Source organism: Melozone crissalis, unplaced genomic scaffold (assembly GCF_028551555.1).
Source record: "Melozone crissalis strain CALT ecotype California unplaced genomic scaffold, PUWL_Pcris_2 ptg000019l_1, whole genome shotgun sequence".
Taxonomy (NCBI): Eukaryota; Metazoa; Chordata; class Aves; order Passeriformes; family Passerellidae; genus Melozone; species Melozone crissalis.
Genome location: NW_026535797.1, coordinates 27,773,197 through 27,793,399, shown reverse-complemented (window position 1 = coordinate 27,793,399; position 20,203 = coordinate 27,773,197). Strand labels below are relative to the sequence as shown.

Sequence of the window (20,203 nt, the reverse complement as noted above, 5' to 3'; positions counted from 1 at the left end):
CGCAAACAGCTCAGTGTCTGCTTAGATTTACTTGCAATTACACATTTCAGCACTTCGGTGGGCTGGCATATTTTGCTGCTGGTAAGTATTTAATTTGACAGAATTGCTTCAATATAAATCATATAAAAACACATTAAACAAAAGTCAATTTGTTTTCTGCTGATATATAGAAAGGGCTATATAAATCTGGAATCTCTCTGCACGGTTGTCATGGTGTGTAGACGTGTAGCTCAGTGTAGAGCCCAGTGCAGCAGAGCACTCAAGGTTAACTTAAAACAGCTGAGTAGTCCCTGGGAGTTCAAGGAGCTCACTCACCTGGTTGAAATTAGGCACATAATTAACTTGAACCGTGCACTTTAACTCCACCGTCAATCCCTTTTGTTCTTTTAGCAGCAATTCTCACCTGAACGGTAGGGTTCTGCTGTATTCTACTCAACCACTTTGGAAATAATTCCATCAGAAAACAGATACACACATTTCACACGATGAAAAGAATTTTAGAAAAATACTGAAACATAGAAAAACTTCCAAGATGCTTCCTTTCATGGCTGAGTGACTTTTTAGAACCAGAATCAAAAAGCAGACTGATAATTACCTACAGCTGTAAGCAATTAACCCTCAGGCTCCATCTACCCACCCATACAGTTTCCATTATAGCACTGTAACAAAACAGTTAAAAATGGAAACAAAATTCTTTATCTTGAAAAAACTTAGAGGCACAATGAGCTGTGCTGTGGAGTTTTCACCTAGAAATGTTTCGGGGGTATCTACATTACAGTCACACGTAGCACATTATTCAGAAATCAGATTCTGTCCCAGTAACTCATCCAAGTATTTGAAACTTCAGCAAAAGGGGCAGAGATTTAGATTTCGTTTTTTAGTTTTTTGTTCAAACTTTTTACTTACCTTGCTGTGTGTATTTATGATTCTGAGGACTTCTCCTCCTCCTTATGTGATATAGAGGCCAAACAGACCCCCTCAAAACTACAGAGCTTTATAACTGCAACAACAGAGCTAGTAATTGAAAGATAACACATCTTTCAAAGAAAACTATCAAAAATAAATTCAAAAAAGACAAAGCAACTCTCCCATAGTTGTGCTCTACTACAACATGATGTGAAGTTTCTACCAGCGTTAATTGATTTCAAAGAAAGCCATCAATTTCAGTAAAGACAAAAGAAAATAATTTAAGTAGTATGCCTGAAAGTGCACAGTGAAAAAAAAGTTAGGACAAAACAAAACTCAGTAAAAAGCTACAGCTACATACATTACTTGCTTCTCCTATAGATTACCTTGCAAACATGGAGAACCCACATTTTGTTCTGCTTCCCTCCAACACCAGCAGAAAGCACCATCCATATCCAGGAATGCAGAGACTTGTGCAGCTCAGAGCACAAAGCCCAAACTCTTCCCCACAGCCCGACAAGTGAGAGCTTTATGGGGAGCTGATTGGCGCTGATTGAGGTGATTTGCCCCAGCTGCAGCCCTAAACAGCCCCGGGAGTGGCTCCCAGCAAACAGGCCACAGCTGTTTTGGGTGAAATCACTGATTACTGCTGATTCTCCCCAGCTGAGCAACAATCAAGCCAAAAAACAGGCACGGCCAAACAAATAATTTCAACTCTTAAATAATATAACAACTGTTTCTGGTAGAACAAATGCTGTTTTTATTTGTTTCCTAAAAATTAAGAAAAATAATAATTAGCTGAGGCAACTGCTTGTATGATGGAATTGAGGCTTCTCATACAAGTAATACAGCTTTACTAAACATGAGTTGTAACCATCCTTTTCTCCCTCCCCCTTCACCGCATGTCAGATTTTACCTTTAATTTTGCCTTTCTTCAGAGTTTTCTTCTGACTTTCTCCTTGCCTTTCCCAGGATGATGCCAAAGGATGTGGTTTCTCTGAGAAATTTCCAACAGGGTCCCCCAAATGTGTTGTGTTTAGATTTATGTCCCTCTTTAGCTGCTCACAATGTAAGTTCAAGTCAGTAAAGCAAAATAAAATAAAAGAACAAGGTCTGAACACTGTGGTTTCTGTACCACCCCACTAACATGATTTCCTCTGAATGATCCACTTGTCACCAACCCAACAGCTTTAAGCTCAGAAGAGAGCTATTCCGAAATTTAAGCAGATTTTAGGAAGGATTTTCTTTCTTTAAGCAATCCCAGCATAAAGTTTAAACTGTAATCCATGTTACATGCTCAAAATTGTAATAAAGTTCCTCTTTCAGGTTAATTTTTGAGACATTTTCCTTTTCAGAGCTACCCCAGTTTATAGAAAGGAGTGCTCTTGAGCCCAATATTAAGAGCTAAACCTTCACCTGCTGAAACTCAGCATGCTTGACCCATTCCCTGGAGGGAAGCTGATTTACACAGGTGAGAACCCAGCTTTAAGTGGTTTATTCTATGAGACTAAGGAAAAGTGAGTTGTTTTGCTGAGACTTCACCTACAATGCAGCAATGGTTATCAAAGCAAGGCAGATATTGGGAACTTCACTTTGCAAGACAAGTATTGCACACATGTAGCTGTAACTCAGCAGAAAAACATTCTATCAAGTTTCAACTCTGAAATTAAAAAGCACAATTACTCTTTTTTTTTTTCCATTGCAATAGGAAAACAGAACATACTAAGAAATAAGAGCAATGCATTCTTCAGACTGAAAGCAGATTGCCCATGAATTGCAAGCAAATAGAAGAAACTGAGTCACATTTTTATAAGAAAGTAATTTCTAAACTAATGGGTTGGTAGAACAAGACAGGCTAGAAGTGCTGTGCCACAGATGTCACTTTTGTGAAAGCTTATCACCAAAAGAGCACAATAAAAGGAAGGTGCATTTCATGTTCAATCACCTTTGCAGCGTAAACATTCCAGAGGAGTTGGAATATTTGGGGTCACACATTATTCCCTATTTTAAGTACACTCAGGGAAGTTCCAGTTGAAAAACCAGAGCACAGTTTGGTCTTCAAAGTTTTCAGAAACTTCTGCAGTTTTTCTACTTCAACTTGCCAGATATTAAAGGTGAAGGGTCAAACCTGCAGGTGGTGTAAAAAAGCACAGCTCTGTGAGAGCTTTCACCTTATGCTCATTTACATCACATGGAAATTACATTTCTCACTTCTTCTGTGAGTAATTGCACATGTATATATATATATATATATATATATATATATATATATATATATATATATATATGCATGTGTGTGGTGAATACATATTATATAGAAAGTGAATGCTTTGATCTGTCAAAAGGAAGATACAAATATAAAACAGGAGACAGGATATGAAAATCATACATTCTGCATTTACTTTCAAAACTGAAAGTTATGGGGAAAGAAACATTTATGTTCAAGGAGAACCTGGTGATTTGCTTAAATAATCTAAAACCAAACCACTAGCACATGAAGGATTTAACAGCTTCCTGTCAGGGCTGACAGGCTCAAGCTATGACTTGCTAACTTTTATATAAACAAATAATTACTAGACAGTGAGAGATCCATTGCAGATTCCTAGTTTTGCAGTGTAGACCCTGGTACAGCAAAGCACTCAAAACTTAAGGTTAACTTAAAGCAGCTGGGTACTCCAAAGGAGTTTGGCCAGCTCACTCACCTGCTTAAAATTAGGCACATATTTAATTTGAGACCTGTGTTTTAACTCCACCATCAATCAGCAATGCACTTCACCTGTGCATAATGCAGGTGCACCCCACAGGGCTCACACATGCTTAAATGCTTTTCTGAAAGAGGGCTGTGTGGTTTGATTCTTCAAGATGCTGCTCATCATAAATGTAGTCCTGCAAAGCACTCAAACAGGTGAGTCACATCCTGTGCATGAGAATAAAGGAGCTCTGACATCACTGATAAGTTAGACCACACTTCCAAACTTTACAGCACACAGTAAGAGTAAGCCAGGAGGAGAACACTGAATACGAAGAATGCTAAAGTTTATCCCCAAAATATATTGTATTCACAATTTTTTTCCACAAATGCAGGTCAGTTAAAATTACAGTGCTTTAGTCTATAATATGAAAAAGATCTAACATGAAAGCAAAGATGCCTCAGTAAAAGAGGGTTTCAAGCTCCTGCTCTGGGCTTTGCTGTAGCAAGTCAGCAGCATGTTTTGTGAGTAACAGCACAGCAGCAGCAGCTCAGGACACCTCCAGCAGGTTTGTGTGCCACAACAGATCACACCCTTGTGGCCACTCAAGCACCTCCTTGCACCTCTGCTGCAGCTAGAATCTTAAATTGGTCACAAAATGAGAGATTTTTCCAACACAAATCCTTGCACTCTTTCTCCAAAGCATCTTTACAGATTCCTGTGTGTACATAGTCTTTTAGTGCAGCTATTTCTGCCATAACTAATTGGTGTATTTATAGAAGATATTTTTTTCCTGTGGCCATAGGTTTGTTAAGACAACAAAAAGAAAAACAATATGACAAAATAAGAAAAAAATTCCAAAGTTTTTGTGGACTAAACCTCCAAATAGCATAAATCCAGTCAGCAAATAGTGCAATTTGTGCCAAGCTACAAAATTGCACCATCTTCATGAGAAACCATCTTGACAATAGAAAAATGAATTCCTCTAAGAGTACTCCTCCTGTAAGCGCATCATCAATATTCCTCATTTAAAAAGTGTTAGGCTGAGTATACTCTTCCATAAGGCTGGGTGTATGTCACAGTTTGAATTTCCTCCCTACTGCTTCAAGTAGAAATGTAAAAATATGGGGACTTTAATCACCCCATAAATATACGTGTTGTGTAATTATGCAAATCAAATTAGGAGCAGTGAATGGAATGTTTATTTACCCAAAAACCTGACCCAGATTGACTGCTGACTTTCCTGGGATGTGAATGCATTTTTACCTCTGTTCAAACAGAATTTTTCACCCTAATGTAGACAGTGATTTTGCCGCACCAGGATCTACAGCCTTTTCCAAATAGCAGTGCTCTAATAAAGTGAAGGAAGAAATCCAACTGCAAAGGGAAATTACAATCTAGTATTAGGGAAAAATTTGAGAAGACATTAAATTATCCCAATTTTGAAAGAGAGTGATGGTCCAGGAAGAGTAGGAGGGGGAACAGGGTTCCCTTATGTTTGGCATTTAAACTTCAGTTTGGGAAGGAAACAATGTGTTAGATTTTTGGTTTGGTTTTTTCTTGTCATACGACATTGCACTGGTAATATTTGCATGACAAGACATTAAATAAGCTATATGTCTTACTCTATCTTTGTCCTCTGTGTTTTACAGGCAAAAAAAATGGCTTTGTACAGCCATTTCTACCACGATTATAGACATGGCCATTAAAATGTTTCTCTTTACAAAATCAATGGAAAAAAAGCAGAGCTGTGCTTATAGTCTTGTCATTCAGGGATATGATTTCAACAGGGAGCATTGCGTCCATTATGCAACAAATTCAGTGAAATCTTAAAGAAAGAGATGGCACCAGAGGGCACAGGCACTGCAGTGCCATTATCTCCTGCCTCACTCCATTGGTTCCTCCCCATTTTCAGTCATGTACACAAGAAACAAAAGAGCTGAGCAGTTTTTCTTAAAAGCTTTCCCCTTAACCTAAAACTTGTTGTTCATCAAAGCATTTATATATATAATATATATGTCATAATATATATAATATATATTATATATATATGTATAACAAAACACAGAAAGTTAAATAAAAAGAACCACACAGGACAGCAGACAGTAAAACCACAATCCAATAATCCTGTGCTTAAATTTAGAAACTGTGTGGAAGTTTAAATCCTTGTTAGAAGGAAAATACTCTCTGTTTATTGTTTGCTGGATTTGAGTTATAATTCACCTTTAAAGCATTTTTTACTGCTATGCTAATACCAGCTGCTAAGTTCTCTGAGTGAATTGTCATCTTGGCTATAAAACAGGGTTCTGGGGAAAGGAGAAATCTGAGCATGGTGAATTTTTCTAGCAAGAAAGAGATAATTTTTTTGCTCTTAAAAAAAACCATACCTGTAAGGGAATAAGTGTTGAAATCCATGGGAAAAAAAGAAAAGTATGGCCCTCAGTCCCAGTAACAGGTCTTCTTTGGCACTTGAGAACGACCACAAGTAGTTTGCCTTTTTATTCATATAGAACAAAATTTACAAAGTCATTCATACATTTTTGTTTGTTTTTTGTTTTGTTTTTTTACTTACTTCGAAAATTGGGAATATTCAAAATACACTTTTACCCCACTTCATTCTTTCATTATTTACAAGTATATACAAGAAAAACGTAAGAGTTCATTTTCTTTTTCTTTTTTTTTTTTTTTGTTTCTTTTAAATTTTGTATTAAAAATCTCTGCTGGTTGTTTGTACTGTTTGTTTTCATCATATGGATGTTCCGTGCGAGGGCTCCATCGCTTCTGGGATGACTCCCCCCGGCACAGACTGGAATGACATTGGGATCGGGGTTTTCACGGGGCTCTGCCGGAATAGTCCTCCGTTGGGTGACCTGTGTTTGCACTGTATGGAGGGCATGGTGGCTGAGCTGCTCAGGGGCAGCGGCAGGTTGCTGCCCGAGGCAGCTGTCAGTGTCCTGCTGGCACCATGAGTTGTCTGTTCTGGTAAAAAGGTGCTGACAGAAAGTTGCGTGTTCTGGTACTCGCGCACCGGCTCCAGGGTCTGGGCTGGCTGCATGCCCCCGATCTCCAGCGCCGAGATCTCGATGGACGCTGGGGAGATCTGCTTGTGGGCTATGTCTTCATCAATTAAACTGTTCATGCGTCTGTGCACCTGCTCCAGGTTCACTTCTTTGTCCTGGTGGGGAAGAAACCAGAGCAATCAGTCCAAACACAATCTCCAACCCCATCAGCCCCCTTCCTTTCCTCTGTGTGACTAGAGCTGCTGATCACTCATTACATCACTTGGATTTCAGCTGTGCCTGTGCAAAACCTCAAGGTCTGGTGACATCTCCAGATGAAAAACCTGCTGAAGAAAACACGGGCTCAATCTCAGCCTGCTGGAGCTCCTGATGTTGTCAATCCCATCCTCCTGGGAGGTAAAGTAATGGCTGGCACCAAGGACCAGCACACCCTTCACATCCTTGGCTCACCTTGCAGAAGCTCAGATAAAAGCCTATAGCAGGCAAACAGATGACCTGGGACTGCACATTCCACTGGGCAGCTTAGTCCCTTGTCACCACATGACAGCTCATGTGTCTGCAGAGCATTTTCTAAAGAATACGTCAGTAAAAACAACCCTGACTTCAGGGTAGTTGCTTCATTGAAATCTGCTAGTCAGGGGTTGTGGTGATGATGAATTCCTCCCATCAGGAGGCCCTGGGTCACCTGTGTGGCACAGAATAAAACCCCCTGGAGCAGCACTGAGAGAGGCCTACTCTGGGAGCCCAGGGGAGGGAACCTTGCATTTGTGTTTGGAACAGTTGCATGACAGACCATAAGCTCTCTGTCATCTTGACATATCATCTGGAAAAGTCTATCTGTGGTCAGAGCTCAGGAAAACACTGTTGGTCTTTAGGAAATGCATCACCATCTTCTGAAAATGTGTTTCCTAAGGTTCATAGAGTGGTCTCCTCATCTGTCAGAACCACTCACTCAACACACTTTAGCTCTTATGAGGAAACACAGCAAAAGGAGTTGTCTTAAAATCCTGAAGTAGCAAAGACCTACAGTGGGCTGTTTATCACCTCAGTACGGCATTCAAGATGCTCAAACTGAGAAGCAACAAAATTGGCAGGGTGAAGTCAACCACCTGGGATGCTGTCTGACTGAATTTTAACAGCTTGCATTGTACTACCAATAAAAAGGTATTACATTATATAATTTCTCTACATTTCATAAAGCACAGCTATGATTGCAGTTGTAGTTATTTGATGCAAGTGTAACACACAGCAGAATAGCAGCAAAGTGTAACAGCCCAACAACCCTGGAACTGGAGAAATTCCCTGGTCCAACACAAACCTGTAATTACATTACTCACACAGCAAGGCTCTAACCTAGGGAGCAGGACTACCCAAAACTTTTGTGTTCCAGTAATCCCTGACTCCCCAAGGTAAACCTGGGCTTAAATGTTGGTTTAACACCAGTCTTACTGATTTATACCAAGATCCAGGCTCAGGGAATGAAGTACAAAGTGTCACTGCCACTCACTGCTTTTAATATTTCATCACTGGTGTTCAGGTGGAGCACAGAGAATTACAATCTTATTCCAGTGGTATCCTCTGCTATGCAACTTTGCTTTCCCCTGTAAATTGACAAGCCAACTCCAAAGTCCTTGATTCCAGTCAATGTCAACTACAGATTCAGTTGTAACCCTGTGATTTAACACCCCTTCTACATTACTCAAGAACCATTGAATTTGCTGATCCCTGCATGGGTTTGGAAATGAATTAGTGTTCCATGATGTACAGTTCAAACCTGTGTCCTTAGCTTAGGCTAAATCCATATTGATTTCAAGTGGAACACAATTGTGCCACAATTACAGGGCTGAGCTGCGTGTTACAAATTCTTTGCTAATCAGTGGAAAATGAATTCCTATTTAATTTATGTCATAAACTCACCAAAATCCCCATGAAGCTTCCAGAAACCTGGGGGTATAATCTTCCTCACCAAAGAAACAAATAACTTTTTAAAAATCCTGCTTTTTCAGCCAAATCCTCTAATCGGATAATTTTGAGTTAGAGACAAATCAATGGATAATAAAATAAAAAATAAACTTTTTTGACATGAAGGGATCACACAACACGTGATCAGATAACCCCTGCAGCTCTATTAAGTCCTTCCTGACAACAAACACGCCTGACCTGTCAGGCCCTTCATTCAATACATTAGACAATGCACTAAGCTGATGATAACTCAGATACTCTTCCCTAAACTCTGTAGCCAGGAAACTTAAGGATTTATGGTGCAGTGGCCAGAGGATTACATAGATTTAATTCATCATTTCCCCAGTACCTTTTTCTTGAACTAAAATTGTAGACCTGGGGCAAACATGAGATAAGTTCTTCCATTATTCCCAATGGGAGTAAGCTCAACCTCTCTGGCTGGGTTCCTTTGGAACAGATGTCCAATTACTCACTGCTTTATTTTCCTCACCTGTTTGCCAACAAAAGCTTGCTGCAAAGTTCTGCTTGTGCACAAACTGCATCTAGCATCACCTATGATGATGCTGTGTCTAAGGAGCTAACTCCCATTATGCAATGCCTCCTTAGGTACCCTGTACTGTTTATTTTCTAAATGCTGCTGCTAGCAGAGATGTTGACTCCTAGCTGGCATTCTGGGTATCTGGGACTCATATTCTTGTCAAGCCTCCACTACAAAATAAGAAAACAAAAGAGAACTCGGGTTAGAACTGAGCAAATATTAGAGCAAATTTTCCTAAATGAGACTTTGGCGAAATGCTCATGACTCATTTAAATTTTTCTGAGGTTTTGCCAAATACTAATGCCTTCTTCAGATCATTTCAAGTGAAAATATACACCAATGTTTTATTTATATTTTATTTTTTTTTTTTAATTGCAAGTATATCCTAAGTGTATTCATCCTGCTTTGCTAGTGGAACAAGTAAAATGAGACTTGGATAAAGCCAATCCAGAGGGAAAGGTAAGGTTTCAATAATTGCAACAAGCAGTCATTAATTGTTTGCAGAGAGAAAATAAATTCGTGAATGAAGCAGGATCTTCATTTGGAGCATCTGGGCACAGAAGGTCATAAAATTCAAAGCATGAATTAATCTTGATTAATTGAATTAATATTTAGCTGAGCCCTTTTAGATGTAAACATGAAGAGCCACAGCTGGGATGCTCTTAATACATATCCCTGGGTCCAGATCATAGGGATTGTTAAGGACCACATCCTTTGGGATGTTCCCCTCTCCTGGCCTGACAGGCCTTTTCGTCCCCAGCATTCCTCAGTAAATGGTGGATTTGCAGTTGCTTATGTTTCACTGTGCTAAAATTTTCATTCTCAATAAAGATTAAAACCAGTTCCTGCACACAGACACCCCATTCCATCCACACCAGAACACTTTTTGAAGTGCATAGAGAAGTAAACACTTGGGATCTCTTTAAGAGGCAGGGGTGCTGATTTCACTTGCCTACTTCTCTTTCTTCAGCATTAAGGACAACTTGCTGGCCTTATAAAGATCAAAGAAAAGTTTTTAAAGGCTTTCTACAGAACAGGAATTCACATTATTCCCTCTTTTCCTTGTCAAAATAAAATGTTTGCAAAGGTTATGGAAAACAACTTGTCTCTGAGGAATTATAAAATCACATTTTTAAAGGTTCTTTCCTTTTTCTTTGTCTTATTAGAAAAGAGCAGCTAAATAACTAAATGTCAAGGTTTGTATGAGACTATCTTAATGGTGAATGAATGATTCTTCAAATCCTTTTAAAAAACCCAAGATTAAATTCAGAAACCCTTGAAAAGATTAGTTTGTCATTGCACACCATAAAACTGCTTTGAATCCAAGATTTCCAGAAGCAGAGGTTTCAGGATAGCATTATGTGACAAGTCAACCTTTCAGACTCTGTAAATTCTGTAAAACTAATCTTTTTTTTCCTTTTATTTTTCTTCTGGGAAATTCAGAACATGGCATATGTTACTGAAAACTAACAGGCTAAATGAAAAAAGGTTTAAATGGCAATAAAGCCAGAAAAAGAAATCTTAAGTTATTATGTTTTATCCATTGTCAGCTCCATGTTCTCCTTTATTTGTAGTTCTGTGCTTCTCATTAAATATCAGTAATTTGTAAAAAAAAAAAAAAATATTTTTTGCACTTAATATATAAAATTTAGTTAATATTATAAATATGTCACATCTCAGACATTTCATGCCAATTCAATTTCACTTCTCATCTATGGCTGTGTTGGACACAAGTATATGCTTGTGTTGTCAGGAAAAGATAAAATAGTTTTCCTTTGCTGTCTTCATAATTCTATTTTTAATATTAATGTTGTACTCCAAATAGATCAGTTGAAGAAATTAATCAGTGAAGGAAAGAAACATGTAAGGAAAATTAATTATGCACCCAGACTTATCCTCTGCAGCTTAAGGAAAACAGCAAAACAACCATTGCTCCTGGTCAGGAAATTCTCTTATGCATAAATACCAAGCGAAATGTCAACGTCCCCCAGTGAGTTTGAGTTCTGGAAGGGCCTTAGAAGGGCAGGTTTCTGATATGTCCCAAGCCCTTGATCAGGAGCAACAGGTTCAATGGCCTGTGACTGACAGCAGGAGCACACCCTGGCTTGGAGCGATCTGGAGGATGCTCACCAGAATTGCCTGGGAATGACTAAACCTGCATGGTCACACCTGCAAGAAACTATGACTCCCTTTCAGGACTAACCAGGTCTGCCCTTTTCACACAGAGTGGAATTATGACAAGATAATGCAGACACCATCATTTACAGAGTAATCAGTTTTTCTTCCTAGCTTATTTTCAGTGACTCTTGACAGTTGGTTCTAATAAAGCCTGTGAGCAGTCATACTGAAAGAATATGGTACCAATTGGGAGGTTTGGAGTCAGTTAACGTGATCAAATTCAAGGGTGTTGGAAGGGAGCTACTGGCTGATGTTTTTGAGAAACTGCCTACATCCCTCTAAATACAATTAATTAAAAGTTAATACTGCTTAGCTTACTGGCTTGCAACACTTGGGATCTTTCAAGGGAAAATTTTTTGAGAAAAATATTTTAATTAAAGACACCATTGTGCTGTCTGGTTTTTTACTTGTGATTTCTGTGCGCTTATCACAGAGTTCTAGAAAAGCCACTTCAAGACATAAAAATGCTACACGATGATGAAGCAGTTCCATCAAGGCAAAAAAAGGAAGACAAATGCCCCAACAGGAAAGTCTAATACCTGCAGAAATGTGATGCTAAAACTATGCCAAAACTGTGATAAGTTCCATCAACATCCAACACATGCAAATAAAAGCACACTAGACTGGAGAAGAAAAAGATTGATGGCCCTGACCCCAGAAGGACTAAAATTTCAGAAACATAGCCAATATGGGCAGACAGGCTCATACAGGGAGGGAATAACTTGCATATGTCAATACCTCCCAGTCAGGTGCTGGTAACTGTGCCAAGAATTAAAAGCCTGTTAAAGCAGTTAATAAGACTCAGGAGATATGCAGAAAACAAAGCTTTTAAGGTAATATAGCCTTAATCATCAATCAGGGCACGTTTCTGCTTTGGTTTTTTGCTTCCAGTCCTAGGTGACAACATGAAGGATTACCTTTTGATGAGAGAAAGAAACCAAGACACAAATGCTAATATTAGCTTTTCATTCTGTGCAAGACCTATTTTTAAAAAATTAGGTAATTTTGTGAGTAGGGCTGGGTTTCCAAATTTGAGACAAACTCCAGTGTCAGACAGACACTTCCTCTTCTGTCCTTGACCAGGAAACATGCTGGTCTCTCTCCCACCCATATAAAAGTCCTCCTGACTCATACATGTGTGTTCATAATGGCAGGTGTCTGTCAGAGGTCATGAGACACAGGTGCTGGAAGGCACACCTGTACCCAGTTAGAAAGGAACACTGTGAGGCACTTCCAGGCACAGCCAGCCATACTGTAAAACTGAAAAGGGAGGCAGAGAAAAAAACAAACTGAAATAGCAAAGTTTTCATGCTCAGGTAACCACAGACTATTTTCTTCTTACTCAGCATCAAACCCCACAGCTCCACCCAGCAACCAGCTCCAGTCTGTGGGGTTTCAGACATCATGGACTCAAATATTTACCCTGTTAAAGAGAAATAAAGCAGCAGCAGCTCTGCATGTGTACAATTGGTTACAATTATTTTGAAATCCTGTATTCACCCAGGGTCATTATCATTACTTTCAGTTACAGCTCCTGCATATACAAAGCTGTAATTTTAATTTATTCCAGGAGGCTCTGACAGATTGGCAAAACCAGGCATAATTGGCTTGCTCAAGAAGAAAAAGCAGCGATGATATATGGACTAGATGTGCTGCAAAACAATGGCAATACAGTATGGTGTTACATTAATACCAACAGCCCCTTTTGAGCAAGACTCACTGTGTGACACTCATTATTCCGGAGATTCCGCAGCCGACAATGCAGTGAAATGCAGGGAGATGTGCACACAGATGCAGTGGTGATGGATGTCTGCTGTCATTAATTTAACACAGGCAGCTCACCCAGTCAAACAGCCCTTAATGCTACATAAAATTTGCTGAGTGTTTCTGAGTGTGCTCTGCTCAAAGCTGGTTTGACCATAACAGAATCTTATTGGAAATACGCAGGGATGCACCTCAAGAGTCTACTTGAAAACCTGCTCTTAGAAATAGGCCCAATCCCGCAATCAAGCTTCTGCTCTTACAAGTGGAAGCTCTACCATGTATTCTAAATTAGCAATTAGCTAAATTATCATCCATAAACCAGCTGTTAGAAGAAGGCACTGAGACTGACATCAGGTGAGGTCCAGTTGGCTGTTACCTAATTGAAAGAATAAAAGAAATGAAAGTTTTGTAGTATGTTAATTTCATTTAATGTGGAATCATCTGCAAAGAAACAAAACTTCATAAAAATTATGTACAAGAGGACACCTTATTCACTAAGTGATGCTCTCCTTCACCAGAGAGCAGAAATTCCTTTATGAAGAGACAGTAGCACTCTTTTTCCTTCTAAGTAAACCTGAAAAAAAGAGAGATATTACAGAATCCTGAAAAGTTGATGTTAATGTGATAGAAAATTGTTTCAAACACATTTCCAGCTATCCTCATCCAGAAAATAGGTGTAAATAAATTAACCAAAAGCCTAGTCACCAAACAAGTAACAGTGACTGGCCACAGAACTGGTAGCAAGAACCTTTAGGAAGCAGTTCACATCTTCCCACAGTCCCGTTGCACACCTTACCCAGGTTGGATTTATCTAAGTTGAAATCACATCTAAGCAGGGGTCTAATTCTGACGTGTCCCACAGGTCTTGCCTATGAGCCTTGCCAGGAACACCCCAGACAGCAATCTCCCCAGCAGGCCAGTGAAGCTGACCATCCACACCACTTTGAACCAGCCAAACCTCTCTCTTTGTCTTATTTATCCTCTTGAAGTGCATCCCTGCCTGTGTGAATAAATACCCAGGACAGTCCTGATGGGGAACAGCAGGCTGCCCCACAGTGTCTTGCAGTGATCTGCTCCCACATTCACCACCATCCATTAACTAAGGGAAATCACAGAGAGAACAGTCCAGGCCTCACAACAGACCCAAACCTGCCAGGGAAGAGCCTGTGATGAGCTTGTTACTCAATATGAAAGGGGACATCCAGCCTCATGCTGAGATATTCAAGTTTAAAATCCTTACCAACCTTGGTTCACCAGCTGGTAACGCAACGACAACGAGAATGAGTGAGTGGTTCGCATGGTACAGATGTTTCCACAGTTTTCATGATGTTAAAAATTAACAGGACAATAAGAGAATGCAAAGAAACATTTCTCAACACAAGCAGAAAAATGCAGTACAGAATGAGTGCTGGTTGATGAGCATGCCAATGTCTCTGCAAAGGAACTTGGGAGAAAGGAGAACTTGCAACCGGAGAAACCTCTACTGTGTACACACTACAGACTGCAGCTACAGGCATTTCCAACAACACAGAGGTTGGGATCAAGGGGAGTGCCAGGGGAAGGTAAAGATGAGGAGAAAACTAACAGGGATTCATCTGTGCAGGCATTTTCAACAAGAAACCAATCATCTGTATGTTCATTAGAAATTCTCACCATGCTTCTGAGGCCCAGCCTCACATCATTGGCCATCTCCAGATGGAAAGGGAAAGGAAGATGTGGGGAGAAAAAAAGAAGGATCAAGATAGTGAGGCTAATAATGTAATTAATATTTCATTCTTTTCAGCAAGCATGTACTCATCATTTCTTATACTTCTGGTCTGAAACAACATTGTAACAAAAGAGGATGGCTCTCAAGAGGGTGGTGTTTTCAGAATTTGACATCATCTAAAATTACACTGTGAGATGACAGATTACTCTTTTACGAAGGAAAAATTAAATTAATGAAGATTCTATTCCAAAAATTCACTAAATCTTAATGGTTTCTTTACATCACTTTACACATATTTTTAATCCTAAAATATAATCTAGTCCATAAGGAATGCAATTTCTCACTAGTGAGCCCAAATCAAAGCAATGCTATCCTTTAGCAGTCTGAATTACTCTGCTGGAGCATCAGGAGTAACAGATTGCTCCACACCCTCCTTCTTCACCATTCCTGTCTAGTCACATGCAAATCTCAAAAGTTCCCATTTTTTTCCTAATATGCCAGGAGGAGAAGAGAGAGTTGGCACAGGAAGCAAAGAATTGCTTCTACAACCTGTTTGATGCCCAGGGTTAGCTGATTCACAAAGCCTCTCATCTCCACTCCAGCTATATGAAAGCCTTACAAAATCCTTACTCCTAACTATTAGCCACAATTTTTGCAATTAAAAACCAAATTTTGAAAAGGCTTCTGTGCCTCTATTCAGGGCTGTAGTTTGGAAACTGCCCAAGCTTTTATTTTGACACAAGACAAGACATGACTAGCCAAATTATTAAAATAGCTCAGCATAAAAAATATCTGGCCACCAGTTACCCAAAAGATAACACTTGCATACTTAATAATTCTGAAGAAATAGTATTTGTTGAGTGAGTTTTTGTAGCTCTTTTTTATACATGTGCCTATAAATATGGGTCTGGACTTATGGAAAATCATAACCAAGCCATTCATTATTTAAAAAAAAATCCACAGTGTTGGTATCTGTGATACCTTAATATTTCAGTAATATTGGTCCCAGATTATTTCAGGTACTATGAAATTATTTAAATTCAATTGATAAATAAGTTTATAAATTGCATGCTAATATCATTGCATGGTAAAGTCAACCTTCACCAAATAACCTCAATGCACATGTTACTCCCAGTCTCTGGTCCATACATTGTGCTTCAAAGCAACTGAAGTTTGACCCTATGCCACTAAAAGGAATGGAAATGTTTTGGTGCTCTGAGTGAGATTAGAATTCACCTCTTATTTAATTTTATGTACATGCTTAAATGCTTAGTCAGATCAACACCTAAGACATTTTACAAACCACAAAAATGCAAAAGAAATTTGAGAAAAAGTCACATTTTATGCTTTTTATTATTTTAAACTTTTACTGATTTTGTTATTTTACACCCCCTTCAAAAAGTCAACTTTAAAATACCGCCATAGGCTGAGATAAGACATACAAAAATTAGCTGTGTAAACATTGTGTGAAGAATCTAAAAGAATCTGACACATTAAGGCTCCAATTCAGTAAAATACATAAGCTCATGCCAAGCTCATGAGTAGCCACAGAAGTTCTCTGGGATAGGCAATGTAATGCAAATTAAGCAAGTACTTACACTCATCACCAAACTGAAACTTTAGACAGGTTATTTCTTTTTGATTCCCCTGCATGGCAACACTCATTTTTTAAGCTTATTTCTGTTGAATAATTTTCTTCCCCCCTAAGGTTCATGCCAGGTAAATTCAGATTATATCCCTAAGGATCCCATTAGCAGGGTTTTCTTACACGACAGAGAAAAATTAAACCAAACACAAAAATCCCTCCCTTGCAGGTGGGGAAATATGCTGGTACAAAACTCAATTGCTTCACCACTGCTTTGGGTAGCAGAAGCCTGGGCCCAGTGCCATAAATCACAGGGATGATATGTCACTGTTAAACCCATTACAGCCTTGACCAAAATCTATGGTGATCAATAGCAGGGGTTGGGTGATTTCATTGGATTCTGGATGTGCACCCTGCCTGGAATTACAGAATATCTGCTTCACTACAGGCACCTCCAAAGAGAAAATCTTGTTTCTTCACTCCCATAAAAAGCCAGCATGGAGTTAGTTAAGATGCCCTTCCAGCTATTACCAGCCTCTGTACAAGCTAATTTATATATTATATAGGTCTCTTTTTTTTTTTTTTTTGACTGGTTCTTCCAGCTTATACTTTAACATCAAGCAACAGTAAACTTTGCATTCTGGGTTGACTGGCTCCTAACACCGCTTTGCTGATTTAAAAATGCGACTTAAATGAAGTTCCACAGCTTATTACATTCAAAGCTGGTTTGAAACTGAATTTCTAGATGGCATTAAAATGCATTATTTTGCCAATGTTTGCATGATTTATTTTCCCCAAACAAACCTTTATTTATTCTTAGAAAAGTAGAATACAATACAGCAGTACAAACAAATGATAATTTATATGCAACTGAGCAAAAAATGTACAAAGATTTCAGACATGTCATTAAAATACAGAAAAAAATAATTTAAAATAAAAACAAGATAAAATATAGAGAACATGCAATGAAGGGAAAATAAAACATTGGGTTGATGATCTCGTGTTTCCTTTCACTCTCAAAAGGAATCATCCTGGCACAAATCAAATTATCACATAAAAAGATAACACCACAAAGGAGACAAGGTAAATGAAGCAACAAGGAAAAAGACAAGGAAAGTGAAAATAATGGTGAAAGCAAGAGACTTTAATAATCAAAACCAACACTGCTGACACCGTGCTGAAGATACAGAAGCCTCAATTGCCATGAAATAGTATCTGGCTGGAGAACTAAACTGAGATGAACACAGTACAAATCACAATTTTCAGCAGTGACAAATTTGAATCCATTGGACTCGTGGCTGCCAGCTCCTATTTCCATTTGTAAGGTACACTGGGATTCCTGTTCTTCTAAAACCAGAAGAGAGCCTTAGTGGGTAACTTTCATGACTGCTAAACCTGGAAGAATGGATTTCTGAGGTAGGCTGGGATTTGCACATCAGTGGACATGGAAAAAAGGGAGTTTAAGGCAGGTCACAAGAGGCTGCCCTGGCCAGAGATACAGGGATTTTTCCTTTCACCCTGTGCACTACCAAAATACTCGTGACAATTTTTAAAATAATTTTGCTACCTCTCACTATCTCATAGAGCTTGCAGAGTCTAGACTTTTTGAGATTCAAGACATTATTAAGCTTGGAGTAACAGAAAATAGGAATTATAAGGTGCTGTTACTAGTACACAAGACTGCTTCCACTCTGAACAGTACCTGAGATGCTGCTCCCTTTTAATAATTTAAAAATAAAAAGGACAGAAAAGTGAAGAGTCTACTCGATAAAATTATTTTGCAGAAGCATGAGAAAGGAAAGAAATCACAAACTAAGCTGTGATTGTTAATCAATTATAAATTTGACACAAGTTATGAGACAATGACTAGAAGCAACTCAGGAGGTGGAAAACTATGCTATGCCTTAACCAATAAAACCTCCAAATCTTCTTGCACTAGAGATCCCCAAACACACTGGGTCCAGTTTCTGAAACATTCACATTGCTAGGAACAGCACAGCTGGTTAGGAAAAACAGATTTGTGATTAATCATATATATTATCTGTGAAAAGAAAGAATCAAACTAAGAATTTATTGGGGTCATTCCAACATTGTCTTTCAAGAGCTGTATCAAATATAAGTGAATCACTATCACCTCTTATGAGAGATGCAACAAGTGTCAGATCCCAGAAAACAAAAAATCATTCTGCGCAAGTGGTTAATTTTGTTTTACATGGGTTTGCCTGTTAATTTTTTAGTGAATAGTCCCATGAACAGTGAAAAATATGGGAATTAAACTTTCTTTCCATGAATAGTAGGATATTTTGTCTTTGCATATAAGTTCCCATTGTTTTGTAGCGTATGGATGAACAAGGAATGCTTTCTTCATAGCTGTGATGAGATCTGAGAAGTAATAATCTTCAGAGACCAGCACATCACACAAAGACATAGCTGATAAAGCACAGAGGGTGCTGGGGAGCCCATTGCAGGAAGCAGCCATGCTGGATCATAATGACAACAAAGATGTGAAAACTGCCTTTCATTCCTTCAAAGGGGATAAAAGATACCAAAAATCTGATGATGTGGCAAAGCCCTTGGCTGTTAAATGATCCAAATTACATTCTGGCTTACTGATATTGTGAAATAAATGCATAGGACTGACATAAAAGTTAAAGAAATCCAGAGGCAATTGTCAAAAGTTAACATTTATATGGTACCAGTTTTAATAACTTTATCTGATTGCCCAGTCGTTTAAAAGGGATGTAAAGTGACTGAACAAAGACTCCAGAATAAATATTAATTTTTCACAACTCCCTAATTTTCTGAAGTTTATCAAAGTCAAAAGATTAGGTATCAGTATTTCAGGCTGAGTAGCAGCTGTGTAAGTTCAAGATTTTAACACACAGAGATAGATGTTTGAGCTGGCTAAATTTCACTGTGGGTGTTGGATGGCTGGGTACCAACAATGAGTAGAGGGTGATTATAAATTCCAGAATATCTTTTTGGAAAAATATGATCTAGTGCAAGTTTTTTTCTGAGTTAGAAAGTAATAAGGCAATTTTAACATTACCAGATATTCTCCAGCTTGAAGAGATTGCAAACTTGAGCCCTAATAAAAGAACATGGCATGGTGTTGCAGCAGTACATTTTTTCCTGATGCTGGAGCTAATCTTTCTTTTGTTAATCTGATCTGATAAGCATTAAATAGGGATAACATTAAGATTTTTACAGCACAACTCATTAGAAACATTTTTACAAATCTCCTTCAAATAGATTAAAAATATCTTGTAGCAACATCCTGAAAAAGATCAACCCAGTCTTTGCTCTTCTAGCAAGAAATTTCACTATTCCTTGAAAGATACAATTGTGAACCAGCGGCAACATGGAAAAATAAAGGTAATTTATCTTTCCTGGAGGTCTGTCTTAATGAATTGATATAGTGTATAGGGACATTACTATTTTTACATTTTTGTGAAGTTGAGTTTCTTCATATGTGAAAAATGTAAAAAAATATTCTAGTTGGAAGCAGTGTGGCCTTGACACAACTCTTCCTATGAAGCCCACAAATGTAGATCAGGTTAATATCAAGATCCAAGTTATGTTGTCAGGTTTCAAAAGACAGGCTTCTGTTTGTCTCATAGTTAATACTACATCCTGCACACTCAGTGTAATTAAGAGCTGTGATTTATACCGTGCAGACATCTGAGTCCTTGGACATCAATGTATTGGCTCAGCCTAACCTCCACAAAAGCCTAAAGAATACAATGCGGAAAAAGAAAAGACAACAAACTGGCAAAAAACATCACCTTAATGTCAGCTGAAAATGTTTCTCCAATGCCAAGGAAGGCAATGCTCATTTTTTTAGCCACAGAC

The 20,203-nt window shown here is 38.5% G+C and overlaps 1 protein-coding gene across 1 annotated transcript in view; it reads right to left on the bottom strand.

The window, feature by feature from the left end:
• Positions 1-5,484: 5,484 nt before the first annotated feature.
• GRID1 (glutamate ionotropic receptor delta type subunit 1) overlaps positions 5,485-20,203 on the bottom strand; it is a 483,165-nt gene continuing 468,446 nt past the window's right edge. Inside the window, exon 16 of the mRNA XM_054277149.1 lies at positions 5,485-6,771. Coding sequence (XP_054133124.1) covers positions 6,343-6,771 — 429 coding nt within the window. The 3' untranslated portion in view covers positions 5,485-6,342. The remainder of the gene's footprint in view (positions 6,772-20,203) is intronic.